The sequence below is a fragment of the Mixia osmundae genome (assembly GCF_000708205.1).
Source record: "Mixia osmundae IAM 14324 unplaced genomic scaffold scaffold_7, whole genome shotgun sequence".
NCBI classification, from domain to species: Eukaryota; Fungi; Basidiomycota; class Mixiomycetes; order Mixiales; family Mixiaceae; genus Mixia; species Mixia osmundae.
In genome coordinates, this window is record NW_014575557.1 from 152580 (window position 1) to 167991 (window position 15412).

At 54.4% G+C, this 15412-nt stretch overlaps 7 protein-coding genes across 7 annotated transcripts; 4 read left to right on the plus strand and 3 right to left on the minus strand.

Moving 5' to 3' along the window:
• The first annotated feature begins 4 nt into the window (after window positions 1-4).
• Window positions 5-2804, plus strand: L969DRAFT_521283 (uncharacterized protein). Its single transcript, XM_014711366.1, has 8 exons — window positions 5-441; window positions 492-654; window positions 712-1645; window positions 1701-1743; window positions 1797-2153; window positions 2214-2236; window positions 2333-2631; window positions 2677-2804. The coding sequence occupies exons 1-8, from the start codon at window positions 199-201 to the stop codon at window positions 2715-2717; spliced, it is 2103 nt and encodes a 700-aa protein (XP_014566852.1). The 5' UTR covers window positions 5-198; the 3' UTR covers window positions 2718-2804.
• Window positions 2805-3200: 396 nt separating this feature from the next.
• L969DRAFT_18279 (uncharacterized protein) lies at window positions 3201-3490 on the plus strand (the record flags this gene model as incomplete). The annotated part of the gene is made up of 3 exons (XM_014711266.1): window positions 3201-3239; window positions 3290-3370; window positions 3422-3490. The coding sequence occupies 3 exons, from the start codon at window positions 3201-3203 to the stop codon at window positions 3488-3490; spliced, it is 189 nt and encodes a 62-aa protein (XP_014566752.1).
• A 6-nt stretch (window positions 3491-3496) lies between these two features.
• L969DRAFT_51064 (glycosyltransferase family 31 protein) lies at window positions 3497-7323 on the minus strand (the record flags this gene model as incomplete). The annotated part of the gene is made up of 6 exons (XM_014711367.1): window positions 3497-3622; window positions 3749-4132; window positions 4179-4384; window positions 4427-5168; window positions 5504-6112; window positions 6166-7323. The coding sequence occupies 6 exons, from the start codon at window positions 7321-7323 to the stop codon at window positions 3497-3499; spliced, it is 3225 nt and encodes a 1074-aa protein (XP_014566853.1).
• A 336-nt stretch (window positions 7324-7659) lies between these two features.
• On the plus strand, window positions 7660-9446 carry L969DRAFT_95357 (uncharacterized protein; the record flags this gene model as incomplete). Its single annotated transcript, XM_014711368.1, has 5 exons — window positions 7660-8489; window positions 8537-8585; window positions 8643-8856; window positions 8903-8976; window positions 9162-9446. 5 exons carry the CDS (start codon window positions 7660-7662, stop codon window positions 9444-9446), a joined length of 1452 nt encoding a protein of 483 aa, XP_014566854.1.
• A 171-nt stretch (window positions 9447-9617) lies between these two features.
• On the minus strand, window positions 9618-10342 carry L969DRAFT_524263 (uncharacterized protein). The gene is made up of 3 exons (XM_014711369.1): window positions 10022-10342; window positions 9867-9974; window positions 9618-9817 (listed from the first exon to the last, which is right to left on the minus strand). The coding sequence occupies exons 1-3, from the start codon at window positions 10214-10216 to the stop codon at window positions 9728-9730; spliced, it is 393 nt and encodes a 130-aa protein (XP_014566855.1). The 5' UTR covers window positions 10217-10342; the 3' UTR covers window positions 9618-9727.
• A 468-nt stretch (window positions 10343-10810) lies between these two features.
• L969DRAFT_88707 (uncharacterized protein) lies at window positions 10811-13325 on the plus strand. Its single transcript, XM_014711370.1, has 7 exons — window positions 10811-10897; window positions 10951-11049; window positions 11100-11423; window positions 11473-11743; window positions 11795-12390; window positions 12443-12832; window positions 12883-13325. The coding sequence occupies exons 1-7, from the start codon at window positions 10846-10848 to the stop codon at window positions 13104-13106; spliced, it is 1956 nt and encodes a 651-aa protein (XP_014566856.1). The 5' UTR covers window positions 10811-10845; the 3' UTR covers window positions 13107-13325.
• Window positions 13326-13595: 270 nt separating this feature from the next.
• On the minus strand, window positions 13596-15339 carry L969DRAFT_104159 (uncharacterized protein; the record flags this gene model as incomplete). Its single annotated transcript, XM_014711371.1, has 9 exons — window positions 13596-13714; window positions 13771-13915; window positions 13964-14102; window positions 14151-14406; window positions 14462-14558; window positions 14615-14754; window positions 14810-14934; window positions 15132-15200; window positions 15301-15339. 9 exons carry the CDS (start codon window positions 15337-15339, stop codon window positions 13645-13647), a joined length of 1080 nt encoding a protein of 359 aa, XP_014566857.1. The 3' UTR covers window positions 13596-13644.
• Window positions 15340-15412: the final 73 nt, after the last annotated feature.

The window sequence follows — 15412 nt, forward strand, 5'->3', positions numbered from 1 at the left end:
AGCTAAGTGGGCGAGGCCACATGTGCATGACGACCATGTCCAGCGTGCTTGGCCCTCTTTCGACCATCTGCTGCTGAGCCACCTGCTGCCGAGCAAGACGTCAGACGTCTCGAGCCCACGAGCAGCCGCACAGACCCTCGCAAACGAAAGTCGTCCCAGTTGCATCCTCGAGTCGTGTGACTGCCTTCGATCGTCAAGATGGACGAGAAGCACGCAAGTTCGGACGTTTCGTCTGGCTCAAACACCATCGAACACGCTCGCACGCATGATAACGATGCATCGAACGGCAATGGCACACAGGGCACGGCTTACACCAACGAGAAAGCAGCGCTGCCCGCTGAGCGCATGCAGACTGACACGGCACTCACGAAAGAGAAAGAAAAGGGCGAGACTGAGCATGTCGACGAGCTGAATGTACTCGAAGCTGCTCGCAAGAACAGGGCAAGTGCACCTCTGCAAAGTGGCGAACGAGCTCACACGTCTCAGGGCAGGACTTGCTCATCTCCAACGTCAATGCCCGGCTCGCGAATCCCTTGGCAGGATATACACCAGAACAGCTGCAAGTCATGGGCCGTCGATATGCCCGTGAGCACGGCATGGAAGACAAGGAGGACATCTTTGCCAAAGGTGCCGTCGTTGCAGGTGATCCAGGTGGTGAGTTATAGTACTTGTCCGAGAAAGTATACTGATTCCACAACGTCGCATGTGCAGGCTTTGAAAATATCCCCACTCTCACCGAAGAAGACAAAGTGAATCTCCGTCTGGAGCGCACTCACAAGTGGAAGAACCCAGGCACACTCTATTGGCTGGTCATCTGCTGCTCGCTTGCAGCTGCCGTACAGGGCATGGATGAGTCTGTCATCAGTGGCGCCAACCTTTTCTTCCCACAGCAATTTGGCATTGCCACCTCGACCGACGTCGATCCTACCCTGACCGCAGCCCAGATCAGTCAGAATGAACTTTTGCTTGGTCTTGTCAATGGCGCGCCCTACCTCTGCTGCGCCATCCTTGGCTGCTGGCTGACAACCCCTCTCAACGATTGGTTCGGCAGACGAGGCGCAATCTTCATCACTGCCATGATCTCATTCCTCACTTGCATCTGGTCCGGTGTCACCAATTCTTGGCCACATTTGTTTGCGGCGCGATTTGTCCTCGGAATCGGCATTGGCGCAAAGTCGGCTACTGTGCCCGTGTACGCAGCAGAGTGCAGCCCACCTGCTATCAGAGGTGCACTCGTCATGATGTGGCAGACTTGGACTGCATTCGGCATCATGATTGGATACGTAGCGGATCTCGTCTTTTACAATGTTAAAGATACAGCTCACGTGACCGGTCTCAATTGGCGACTCATGCTTGGCTCTGCTGGCTTCCCTGCCATCATTGTCTGCGTTCAAGTCTTGTTCCTTCCCGAGTCGCCCAGATGGTACATGCTTCGCAACCGTCATCGTAGCGCTTTCGAATCCATCCGTCGTTTACGCTACGACGACATTCAAACTTCCCGAGACCTGTTCACTATGCACTGTCTTCTCGAAGCCGAAAAGGACGTCATTCACACCCGCAATCGCTACCTCGAAATCTTCACGATCCCCCGCAACCGTCGCGCCATGCAAGCCAGCACGATTGTCATGTTCATGCAACAATTTTGGCACGTGACTTTACCTCTTCTTTATGACTCAATGCTAAGGCTCCTGCCGCCGCAGCGGTGTCAATGTGATCGTCTACTACGTCGCTACCATCTTTACGGTAAGTCGAGTAAGTGTCGTTTGCCTGCGGCCATTCATTTGTCTTGCGAGCAGGAAGCCGGTTTCAGCAATCAAAGCGCTCTCTTAGCATCCTTTGGCTTTGGCGCCATCAATTTCACCTTTGCGCTGCCTGCTATCCTCACCATAGACAACTTCGGCCGTCGCAACCTTGTGCTTACGTGTCTTCCGCCAATGGCCGCCTCCTTGCTTCTGACCGGTTTCGGCTTCTTCATACCCGAAGATAACAAAGCCCACATCGCTGTCATCGCTCTGGGCATCTATATCTTCGGTATATTGTACTCCCCTAGTATGGGCCCCGTGCCCTTCAGTTACAGCGCCGAAGCGTATCCTTTATCCGTCAGAACGATAGGCATGTCTCTGGCGACCGCAACAACTTGGCTCTTCAACTTTGTTCGTTGTTTTTTCTTCGTATGTGCGCTCAGACTTCACGGCTGACAAGATCGTCAATAGATACTGGCGTTCACGTTTCCAAGGCAAGTCTGTGCATCGAGACAGAGGCGCACATAGGCTCGACCTTTTGCGATCTGTCATGCGCGTCTATCACCGGCTGACCTTGTAACTCGTGACAGACTTTTGTCTGCATTCAAACCACAGGGCGCATTCGGCTACTACGCCGCATGGAACATCATCGGCTTCTTCCTCACTCTCTTCTTCGTGCCAGAAACGAAAGGTTGGACGCACTCATGTCGCAATATGCGGCTGACGCATCTTCTTGCAGCACTCTCGCTCGAGGAGCTCGATCAGGTCTTTTCGGTGCCTACAATGACGCACGCAAGATATCAGGGCCGAGCGTTCACAAGAAATATGCGTCGATGGATCTTGCGACAGAAATTGCCGCCAATGGAACCCCTCTATCAATTCGACGAGTGTAAGCCGCTAACGTTTGCACAGCTTGAGCTGACCCGAGCCACAGCCATGGCGAAATCTTACGCACCTACCGCTGGTGGACACTGATTGTCCAATACAGCAGCCATCAGGCTCGGATTTTGAGGCGCGACGTGAAACTACTCTCAGGCTTGTACTTGAGCGGCCAGTGCCTGTTGTTATCTCAAGACCTATATGATAAGGCCGCTGGCGCTCGGGTTCACCTGAATTTGTAGCATCGAACGATTGACGAGTATCCATGCAATGGGATCAGTCACATTTGGACAACGCTGCGCAAATGCCATGCGGCTCATTTGGCAGTGTTCGACGAGCTACTGGGCGAGTGTGGTGACAGTCGCGCGGAAGGGCTGGCTTGCAGTGCAAGAGCAGAACGCGAGGCTCAATCGGCTGCATACGACCAGCTGCAACAGCAAAGAACGGCATGTCCCGCTCGCCAGCGCAGTAGCAGGGAGGGCCAGGTCGTCGATCGTATATCGTTGTCCAGGCTTCAAGCTCCAAGTATCGCGCGTAGACTTCCACGTCAGACAGCAAACGTCCAGACGGGCTGCTGGCATGGCTCGAGGTAACCAGCGAGAGGTCTCTCGCGAAAAGGTAGCTCACCGTCGTATAGGGTCCAACAGCAGCTGACGAATCGATCTCAGGCGCAGAAAAAGCTGGCTGCTCAAAGCAAGCCCCACGAGTCTGGCGTTTCAAAAACCAAGAGAATGGAAAGAGATGCCGAGGTACGCAGCATCAGTCGAGCACACGCAGGCGTCTGACAGGCTCTCGCTCAGATCGTCCGAGCCAAGCAAGCTGCTGCTGCAGCGAAGAAAGCCCAAGAGGCAGCTCAACAACCGAAATGACAGCTTTTAGATGTTTCTGGCACTCACGAGCTCGGCTCGACCTAGACTGTCAACATGTTGTGCTACTGCATTCACGCCCGTCTCTCGCCGGTTGAGGAGCGACTTCACTCTTGAATGACCAGCGGATGATCTCTGTACGATACCCGGTCAGCATCGCCGTCCCAGAGGACTTTCAAACAGACTGCACGGATCTTGGTCAGCAACGACAAAGGCACCACGAACAGAAGCTGACGGTCATCCTGATCGCAGTAGACGAACAGCGCCGTCCAAGGGCCGAGCAAATGCAGGTCGCTGATGTAATATGAGCGCTTGCTGTTTCGCTTGCCCCATCTCACAAGACCCTCTCGAATGTTCTCCCTCTGCGGAAACCTGCTCATCAATATCGTCAATGCCAGCGCCACATCGTCTACCGGAGACCCACATGAGCTCATTGGCATATGTCTTTTCCATCTTTGTCATATCGTCAGGCGTCAAGTTGTGGCGATACTCGACGATTGAATAGCCTGCCGTCATGACATGCTTGCCATCGCCAAACACATACCGCCGAAACAGCGTGTCCGGTCCCAGAAAGATCGCTGCTCGCTGCAACACACCGATCACTTGGAATGGATCTCTGCCGGGTGATGGCACAGCGTACGCCCACTGCTCGACAGCATTAGCTCCGAGACAGCGCGAGCGTACCGCATACATTGCTTGCGGTCGTGTGATGGATTGTCAGGATGGGTAGCCCGGCTTGCAAAAACCCGGCAGGATTACCACGAAGGTCGAACTGGTGCAGAGAGCTTTCGCGCGTCAGAGCTTGTGCCTTGTCGAGACCCATGAGCATGCTTGCGCATCTCGTGATCATCTCGTCACCGCCAAAGATGTTCATGCTATCATTCTTGTCAGATAAGTCTAAAGTGACGAGAACAAGCAGGATCTACAAATTGGCGAAACATTTGTCGTGCTCGCGAGCCATAGCATCTAGCAACGGCTTGCTCAGCACGATGCCAGAGCCACCGAATGCCATGATGCCGAAGATGCCAGCCTGTTCGACCCCTTCGCTCGTGTTGCCTATCATCAACATCTTGCGTGGATCATATTTTTCGAGCATCCTCCGGACTCCGTCAATGCTGAAGATGCAAGTGTCGTCATCCGCGATAAAGTACCACTTGATTCGCAATCGGTGGCGCTGGGTTTCTTTGCGCATAAAGACAACCGAGCCAAGCACCCTGTGCTCGTAGCGCGGCGATGGACTGTAGAGCAATTCGCATCGCAAGTCATATCTTCTGAGCGAGTCTACAGCTTCTTGATGACGCGGACGCTCTCTTTCGTCGAGGACGATCAGACAGGGCGAGCCGGCGTGTAGCCAGAGAGGCCAGAGAGGCGCGAACCGGATCAATCTGTCCACAGAAGTGGCAAACGAGAAGAAAATCTCTTGCGGCGTCGGCGCTTTCTGGGGATCCAAGCGAGGCACGCGCGGAAAGACTGGCAGCTCATGACTCAGCATACCATTGATGCGGTCGCCATCGTCTTGTGTTTCTGTCAGAAGAGGCTCGTCTGTCCAGAACACGTCGGCATCGGGCGCGACGAGTGTCTCATTGTATTCTTGCGTAATCGGTCTGATCTTTGCATTGAGCCGTATCCCTCTTGCCTGCCGTATGGCTTCCTCTTCGATGTGCTTGCGAGAAACCGCAATCTGGTCGTTAGGCACGATAGTGACGATGAATACGAATGTCAGAGCAATCAAAGTCCCTAGGCATATCCACATGCCCTCATGCACCCTGTTGCGCCGATGACGTATCTCTGCTCCCCGAGCTGCTCGTAGCGTCCTCATCAGAGATCGGCATCACTGCATCTGAGCCCGATGAACAAGCCATAGTGGTGGCGACGTGTCGTCGACGAGGGTCGGCATGCCGTCGTCATGCGGTCGGCTGAGAGTCACTTTGCCATTCGCATGGCACTCGCACGAGACGCAGAGCATCAGGCAACAAAGGATTACATAAAGATGCATTGGATGAAGTTGCGCTAAACCTCGCTGGATTTTGCCGGATCTTGGTACACGAATAGATCGGCCCGGAATTGGGCCGCCTTGACCATGCCTGTCGTGTCCCAGAGGATATGAATGTCGACGCGATCGATGTCTTGAAAGCTGAGCAGCACTTGACCATTTGCAAGCTTTCGAACGCGCGAGATGAAGTAGGTCCTTTTGCCTTGCTTCTGACTCCATGGGACCAAAGCCTCGCGTATCTTTGGCCGTTGTGGGAAGAGCAGGTCGGCATCGTACGTATGCTCGACGGATTGCAGATCACTCGGCGTGAGAGGATGCGAGTACTCGGTAAGCGAGTAGCCGACGACCATGAGTTGCTTGCCGTCGGCGAACATGTATCGCCGGCCAAAGTTGTCGCCACCCAGTGCTTCTGCAGCTTGTAGTAAGAGCTCAGTGACTTCGAACATACTTCTCTCGTATTCTTTCGGGATTGGCGGACCCCAAATAGCTGCGTTGACGTGATGCAAAGTCAAAAAGGGCATGCCGCTCTGATAGAACCCAGAAGGATCGCCTCGGAAATCCATTTGGTGCATTCCCAGCTCGACCGTCACCGTCTGCTCGAGAGAGTCGCGCTGCATCACCATTTTCGCGCACTACGATGTCATGAGAGTGAGCTAGGCTGGACACACGAGCACGCAGCCTTTACCTTATTGATCATGCCATCGCCACCGAATTCGCTCTTGACGACTTCGTAGCATCCTTTCCATTTAGCGGCCATCTTGTCCAAAAGGCTTGTAGACATGATTAGACCCGCGCCACCAAATCCCATAAAGTTGAAGATGCGCTTCTGTTCCTCGCCTTCGCTTGTTGAGCCTAGCAGATAGTCTTCTTTCGGCGAGTAGCGGGCAAGATTGCGCCGGAGACTGCGTAAATCGAGCCAGATCGTATCGTCGTCCATTTGGATGAACCAGGTCGGCGTCCATTCGAGCTGCTTTGCAAATTCGTGCATCTCGCGGATGTTGCCAAATGTACGATGTTCCGATCTCTCGAGCTGGTTGTAGATGACGAGGCATTCGACGGAGAGCTCTGCCATTTTGGCAGTGACTTCCTTGACCCGCGTCCGATCTTTCTCGTGGAATGCAAGCAGGCAGGGAGAGCCGTGCTTGAGCCAGTACCTCCACAGTGGTAGATATTGCAACGCACGATCTGGCGTCGTTGCAACGGCAAACATGAGGTCTTTGTAGCTTGGCGCGCCCGCTGGCAAGATTGCCCGAGCAGGATAAGCGGAGATCTGGAGTCCGTGTGTCTCGTCTACCGCTCCCACACCACGATGACCTGTTCCGCTAACAGGCATGAGGTCTTTTTTCGACCAGGGCACTGGCGATTGGGGTGATGGCGGGTGGGTGATATCATAAGGCTCCGCTTTGACTTGCAATGCTGCTGCGATAGAGACGTGGGATCCGTCCCTACGCTTTGGGGCTAACGCAATGGGCATGATCCCGGGTATCTTGAGTTTCGGCGTCTTATGCAAGAGAGTAGCGCCAGCTGAAGTGAAGGATGATTGGACACGACCTGCGCCGGTCAAGAGTGGCGACTTGAGCTCGCTGTCTTGCGCATGATGAGGCGTGAACCATGCTGGGCCGGCCAGAAGGAAGAGACCGGTGATGGCCAGCAAAGTCGCAACGGTCAAAGTTATTCTGCGATTTTGCTCATGACGACGAGTTCTTGCTGTGCTTAAGGTAGGCGATGGTAACGGACTGCCTGTGAGCGACAGTCGCTTTTCGGTAATCTTATCCAGCGCCGGCAAGGCTAACATGCTCGGCTTGGCCATCTTGAACGGCAGTGCAGACCGTCGCGAGGCCATCGTCTGGGCAGAGCAAAAGTCGTAACAATCAGGTCTGCCTCGGACAGGGGTCAATGCACTGCCGCATCTCGCAGTTCCTGAGAAGAGACGGTGCCTGGACATCGTATGGGGCCGTGGAGTACTAGCTGGAACCGATAGTCCCGGCGAGCTGACGAAGATTAGATGGACACGAAGCAGACAAGCCGCAAGTCGAGCGACACGCAACTCAAGTGAGTCATCACGTGACAGAACCAGTAAGTAGCTGGTCGACCGGTCGACGAGGCTTGAAACCTTTGGCCTATCGCAAACATCTCCCTCTCTGCGCTGCATGAGCTTTCGGCAACGCCCATGCCTACGATGACCCTGCTTCTACCGCTTCGACTGAAAGATCAGCCCAGGATCGGCTCACCACCCATGACCGAGCGACCGTTGACAGGGCGAGCGAGCAGATCGCTCAGAAGAAAGCGACGATGGGCAAAGTTCTGGCCTTTCTTGATACTTGCAACTGTGGCTGGAGTGATCTTCGCGATCATCAAGCCTCAATCGGTCAAGCCTCGGCTCGTCACTGCGCGTCGACTGACGGAGGATCGCGCAAGACGGCTGTTTGGCATTTTGCCATGGCTCGATCGGGACAGGCCATTCAGCAAGCCAAACGGACCACATCCTCGGCTCGCTTCAGCCTTCAGACCGATCAATCACACTGCAATCGTTCGTGGAAAGCATGCCGAGAATGGACGAGCAAAGAGAATTCAGCATCACGTGAAGGACCTCGGCGACGAATACGATCTTCAGCAAGATCGACACCTCACCGTCGATGAATGCGATGCACTGTTTCCTCATCTCTTTGACCAGCTCATCGAATCGCGCCGGTTTTGGGAACGCAAAGGCGGCATTCAAGAGCGATACCTCGATACGACCGAACATGGCATGAATGCACGTGTCATCATCAAAAGCAATCGAGTGTATCTGCGCAAGCCTTTCAATGCGGGTGCAAAATCACGTACGCAGGCACTGCTTGCTGCAATAGAAGAAGCTGTCCTCTCGTCTATTGAGCCAATACCCGATGTCGAATTCGTCATCAATAGCGAGGATAGAGTGGACGCAGCAACGGCGCACACACCAATCCTCGGAATGAGCCGGAAAAAGCAGCAAGGGCATGTCTGGCTCATACCCGACTTTCGCTTCTAGTCAGCGCTTTGGCTAACTTTCGAGGACGCGCTCATTCTGCAGGCAGTGCCTGGCCAGAGCCTCATGTGGGCACCTACCCTGATGTGCAAGATCAGGCAAGTCGAGCCGTGTGAGACCTAGTCTACTGCTCTGAGATCATCTCGATCGTGCAGATTTACGCACTCGAAGCAACACAGCAGTGGCACCACAAACGTGCAAAGCTCTTCTGGCGCGGCAATCCGCCACTCCATCCGCTCAGACAGGAGCTCATGACTAAGTTTGCTAAAAGCGCATGGGCCGAAGTCTCTCCTATCGACTGGAAGCATACGACAAATCTGCTCGCATTAGCTGAGCATTGCCATTGGCGGTATCTACTCAATGTAGAAGGCAAGTTCCGCTGTCTCGTGACCGCAACCGTGCTGAGTGACTGCAGGCGTGAGCACCGGTGGCAGGCTGCCATACATCAGCCAATGCAAATCTGTCGTCATCACGCATCAATTAGAATATGTAAGTATGGCAAGCATGTTCAATGACTCGCGCTGATTTGTATTCACAGGCTCAGTAAGCCCAATGTATGTCTCTCTTCGCAATGCCTGCTGATCTGGTTGTCAAGGCATTTTCATCATCTTTTCAACGTACGCTTCAGCGATTGAATATGTCCAGCAACTCACTCTTTATCCGCGAGCGAACAGGCAGACAGCAGATCGCCCCATCAAAACATCATCGAGCTCAAGCGAGCAGGCTGGCAAGACCTCGAGCCCACCATGCAGGATCTGCTCAAACACGATAAGCGATCGGAGATCATCGCAGGTGTCGCGTCACTTTACTGGCGCAAGATGCTCTCGCCCGCAGCACTCAATTGCTACTGGCGACGGACGTGGCACGAGTATGCAAAAGTGCAACGGTTCAGCGTCAACATGACCGCAACCAATGTGACGCTCTATCCCATATACGACGCTACAGGTCAGATGTACTAAACTCTGCATTACATCAAAGGAAGGTAGCAAATTCGGGAGCTGCTGCTGAGATCACTTGCGAAGTCATCGCCGTCGACGTCACTGCGTTTGTGTGATCAAACGCATGCTTACCAGCGTCTGCAGCAGTGAGCCCCGTTCGCGGTCAAAGCCCAAGTCTGAGGAGCTGACCATAGGCAGACGCGAGAACAGCTTTGTTGTCATCCGAGACTCTGAGCAACATACAGCCGTTTGCATCCCTTGACGTCGATCACTCTGTATCTAGTATCATACCCAGCGCAATCTTATCGGGCTGGCTCGGATTGAGCGCAACTCGGGAGAGCTCTCTGAAGCCCAATTTGCGATAGAGCACCGATCCCGCCGGACTCGCGAGGCTTTGTGCGCATCTCAGCAGGTTCACAATATACAGCCATTGGAACTGACCAATAGATGATCAATCCGAATCATTTCGCCCAGGCTTGACCAGCAGCTATTAGCTGACGCCCAACACCGGCATTTTGCGATATCCGTATGATGAATAGATCTATGCTTCTGGCCTTTCTTATCAGCGCTGGACATCGTCGTGAGCATCTACGCACACACGACGTAGGCCTTGCCGGCTGCCATGCTGGCCTCGCCTTGTTGCATGGCTGTGAGGACGCTCTGTAAGGCATCCAGGTTGAAGTCCGGTCTGAGCGCGTCATCTTGATAGAACGGGTTGCTGAGATCGTTGTAGGGGTAGATAGGCGACACAAGTAAGTGCGCCTGAGGCGTCCCTCTCTACTTTGCCGCATGACAGTATTCCCATAATCTCATCTGTACCTCTTTTCCTTGCTTTTCCTCCTCGAATCGCGGGATGGACAAATTGGTGCTCGTAAGCCACGGCCAACCACGACGAGCTGGCTCTGTGGCCCCATTGGGCATCAAGAGGGCGAGGAGAGGATCTTTGGTAAAGCCATCGAGGGTCGCGTCGAGGTCATTGATGCATACTGATGTGTGCTACCCTGATATCGATTTTTCAAGGCGCCTTGCGTGGTGCACCTTCCTCTACTTGTCGTGATGTCTGAGGATTGAGGTTGTGTGTGCGCATGTGACGATCGGCCGTGTTCGCGGACGTACAACGAGCCACGCGGTCATGCCATCGTAGATCCGACCCGAACTAATTGGCGTGCCTCGTCTTGTCAAACTTTTGGGCTGCCGGGCTGATATAGCCTGCGTCGATGCATACAGAGCAAGGCGCAAGAATAGGTCCGTTGGTATCCTGTCAGATCCCAAGGCCTCGTCGACGTTGCGCAAACGAGCCATCGCGTTGTTGGTCAACCTCGAGGCCTCATCGATCATCGAATGCTCGCCTCGAAACATCACTGGCAGCGCCTATCGCTGTCTTTCTCGAACGACGATTGACTCAGCGAACGATAATACCATGCACGATGTAGTGTGTCAAGCGCCGCAAACGCTAACGGTGACGGAGCAGGGCGAGTCAGATCAACTCAATACTCGCAAGGCGCTCATCACGTCTGATAAGCAGCGATGGATCCGGTCTCTCAAATTGCACGTGCGACTGACCGAGTCGTCAGGGATTTGACTGTGCGCTACGTCATTGAGACTCTCAGCTTGGTTCCTGTCTGTAGGCAGCCCGGATGAAGCTCTCCGAACCGTCTGACGCGCGTCAATCAGGCCTCTTCAGCGCACAGCTGCTCGTCGACCTGCCTCAGGGCGAAAGCTGGCGCTATGTGCTAGACCAGCGTGGGGCTGATATGCCCGTGTGCTACGAAAGCATCAAGAAAGCTAAGCATGCAGCTGCAAGCGCTGCAATCGAAGCGGGCTTACTCGAGCGCGTCAAGGCGGTCACGACGCTCAAAGCCCTGCTAGAGCACTATGCAGCTATCAAGACTGACCTTAGCAATGACTACCTTGCTTCCTCTGTTTCTCTGCTCGAAGATATCACGAAGAAAGCTCGCTCGCCGCCTCTACTGATCTACGAGAGCTCCGCGACGGAGGGTATGTCACTGTCATGCGTCACGTCACTGAGCTCACGCAGCGCGCACAGACAAGCCAGCGTGGTATGGCGCTGTACTGACGAGACAGCATGTCGACAAGGCAGAAGTCTTTCGCGTTAGACCAGTCCTGCCCAGCAAGCGAGCAGCCAAAAACTTCGTGGCTGCTCATGCGCTCTGTCATGATGCTATCCAGCCCGACTCGCTCATCTCTCCTCACTCGGATAGCTTTCCCGTCGTTTTACCCGCTAAGCGCGGTCAACCGGACGATGAAAACATGTTCGAGAGTAGTCCTGGCGTGCTCGTACCGATCAACGTTGCTGAGTGAGGTCAGACATTCGCTACTGGGAGCAATCGCTCACACGCCCATCACAGTCCTGTCAGTCAGCTCATGCAAGTCATACAGAAGCGCACAAGAGATACGCCCAATATCGAATGGCATTATACGAGCCACGGCCTTTTGCATGGCTGCGCTCTCGTCTACCGCTTTGCGGGCCAAGCCTTCCAGTACAGCGTCGATGCAACCTACAAGACACGCAAGCTTGCAAGGGCGGCGTGTGCCATCGTTGCTCTCGGCTCTCTGCCACATGGTGTCTCGTTTCTGTCGGATGCCGCAGCTATGCGTCGCGCTCCCTTGCCCTTGTCAGCTCGAGAAGCTGACTTATCTGCATCTGATACCATGTCGCCCATCTCGCAAATGCTCGAGCCCCAGCCAGGATATACCGCGATGATGGCCGTCGATCGCCCGGTACCGAGAGCCATACCAAGGCCTCAGCTTGCTACCGCGCCTGCACCGGAGCTACCTCTGCGAACGACACAAGAGCCTTCGGTTCGGATAGCGACCGCAGAAGATGGAGAAATTGACGAGGTCGATGGCCGACACGACGTAGGAATGGTCTACGCGGCATGCCAGGAGCTTATCGGCACTGCCCCGCATCAACGACCGGTCTTTGACTTCCTAAGCACTCTGGGTAAGATGACTGCCTCGACGGTGACGCTCCAGTGGTATTGACGATACTGCAGGTCGGTTTGGAGCAACGCTGACGGTCAATCTGGGCGCCGAAAGACTGGTCTATGAGTCTATGCAACAGACTCACTCGAGCAAAGCGAAAGCGAAAGAAGATGTGGCATCGGTAGCCATCCAGGCTGGCGTGGTGGACAGCATCAAGAAGTATGCATCTTCGGTTTGGCAAGCACAGCACGACGAATGGAAAGCCAAAATAGCCAGTGGTGAACTGGATCCCTCCGTCCATCCTGCGCCCAGCCTTGCGATGGGCAAGAAGGGTAAGGAAGGCAAAGCTGCCAAACGCGCTGGAGCAGAGGGCAGCTCGAGAGCGAAAAGCACGCCTAGTATCGTCGATGCAAGCACATCGACTCGCTCAGACCGCGAGTCTGCTTACGCGCAATTCGAAAGTATGTCTAGCTCCTGCTCATCGCGCGCTGCCTTCTGATCGTGCGTATAGTCTACTGCGGAGAGCACGGTCTTGGAAAGCCCGCCTTCGTCGCTACAGACGATGTGCCGTTGAAGGCCTATGTCGTGCTTGGCACGTCAAAGTACGAACGCCTGGGTCGGACCTATGCTTCGCCCGAAGAAGCGAGAGAAAGACTGGCAAAGCTCATTCTGCGCCACTTGCGAAAAGATGCAGCCGCAGCTCAGGAAGCAGGCTCGACAGCAGCGCCGGCATGATGAGCAGACTGGCAATGGCGAAGTTTTCGCAATCACTCATGTTGTACATTAGCCTGATTTGCACGGTACTTGCATCAGACACGAAGCTGCTGCGAGCGTGTGGGATTGAGACCATCCACGATGCCGCTCTCCCGGAGGAGAGAGCGTAGTCGCAAGGCACTCGCATCGAGCACGGAGCTCGCTGCGGGGCGGAGACGAGGATAACGCAAAGCTTTTGGAGGTCATTCTAATCTAGTCTTTGTAATGCATTCTTATGTGTCCTTGACTCTGCCAGCTCTCCGCTCAAACAGAGCACGCTGTGCTCGTCAAAGCTTTCGCACGGGCTAAGCTTTCTTCTCGTCGTCCTCGTCGGCTCATTGCTCGGCGCTTGCGTCGACGTCCAAGCGGCCAACTCGTCGAGACGCGCTTGTTGGTCGCACAATGCAGACATTCAATGCGATGCAGTCGAGCCAAGCAAGAGCAAGAGTCTTTTCTCGCTCGACATTTCTCATGTTGTACATTAGCGTAAAATGCAATGAACCGCGAACAAGGTCTACTGCTACTTGAGTTCCTCGCCAGGTGTGATGCGGTCTGTGGGCGTATAAGGCTCGACCAGCATCTTGCTGAAGCTGTGATCGCGCAGCAATTGAGCGACGATGTACCTCTTCGCGCCTTTGCTACGCACCTTTTGATCTTCTCGACGCCTCGCACTTCTTCTGTCAGCAGCGGCATCTTGATGACGTGGAAGAATTCCGTATACAGATCATGGATCTCGCGAAGATACTTCCCTTGCATGGCATATCGCACTTTGCAGTGTTCGCATGTCGAGCCTACACACCTTATCAGTAGCGAGCAGCACCATCTTACGAGATGCGAACCTTTGAGAGGAAAGAGCAGCTGGTTGACGACGATGTTGTGGGTATCGATGCCGTAGTTCGTGAGCTCTTGTACGAGTCGCTCTGTCTCGTAAAGCGATAGAAATTCCGAAATACAAACACAGACGAACGTTGTGAGATCCTGCTCGAGGTGTGAGCAATCGCGTCTCGTACAAGCGATCAGACGCACCGGATCTTTGAATTGCGTATTGACCTCTGTGATGATGGCACGCATCGACTCGAGCTTGCCAAACATCTCGTTCGTGTCGACACCCATTCCCATCATCGAGCTCATCTGGTTCATCATGGGCCCGAAGCGACCGCTCAGGCCCGACAGCTTCTCGAGCGCCTTTTCGAGGACGGAGGGAAATGAGAGAAACCGGAGCGTGTGTCCGGTCGGCGCGGTATCGAAGACGATGACAGAATATTCCATGCTCTTGACGTGTCTGTCGTATCATCGACTAAATACGTGTACACTCGATCGAGGGGTGGATGACTGACTTCATGATCTCAGCGAATCCCATCGCTTCATCTACGCCCGGTATAGCAAACGCGAGATCCTGCATGACCCCGCCCATCGCGCCTCCTTGCTGGTCGGCTGTCATCGTGTACAGCAGATCAGATGGGCTTCGTGTGAGGAGCGTGAGGACCGACACTGCTCGATCATCTCTTGTATGCTCGAGTTGGGGTCAATCTCCATAGCGTATAGGTTCTCATAGCCATTGACTTTTGTCGCCTCTTTACCGAACTTCTGGCTGAATGCGTCGGACAGATTGTGAGCAGGATCAGTCGAGCTAGACGGTACGCGACATGAGCGCGCGTTGCTAAGACGACCATGGACTGGCTGACATGAGCAGGACAGATTCGCGGCAATACGAGAGCTGGGTAGCAAGCGAGCATGATGTCGTCGTCTTGCCTACGCCTCCCTTGCCTCCACAGAAGATCCACTTGAGCGAGTTTTGGTCGAGGATGTTCTATTGTGGATGAACGATACATAGAGGTAGCGTGCGTTGTGGTGCCGTGGGTCCATTGGAACAAATGCCGCATGGGAGGAACAAGGAAGAGAAGCGGCGTAAGCAGGTGGGATTTGTAGCATGAAGCATCATGATCAGCAACACGTCGTCATACAGCCTCGAGCCGGCTGAACTCGTCATATCGCAATAGGACTGACCTGCAATGTCGGAGCTAGCTCCTCTTCGTCCATCTCTGCGTAGTGCTCGCTGCTCCAGCAGGCCTGATACTAGCTGAGTGGAGTGGCCTGACGTGGAACTCTCCTCTGCCCTGTGCTACGTGACAATCAGGCGCGTCAATACTATTTCCGTCAACTGTTCGACGTCGACTTGCTGCGAGCGACTCGCCAAGTCAGTGGCTCGTCGCATCGTGATCGACCATCTCGCGCGCGCGAGAACGGTGTCCCGACCGAGCTTGAGACTATCCTTGCAGCTCTGTGCG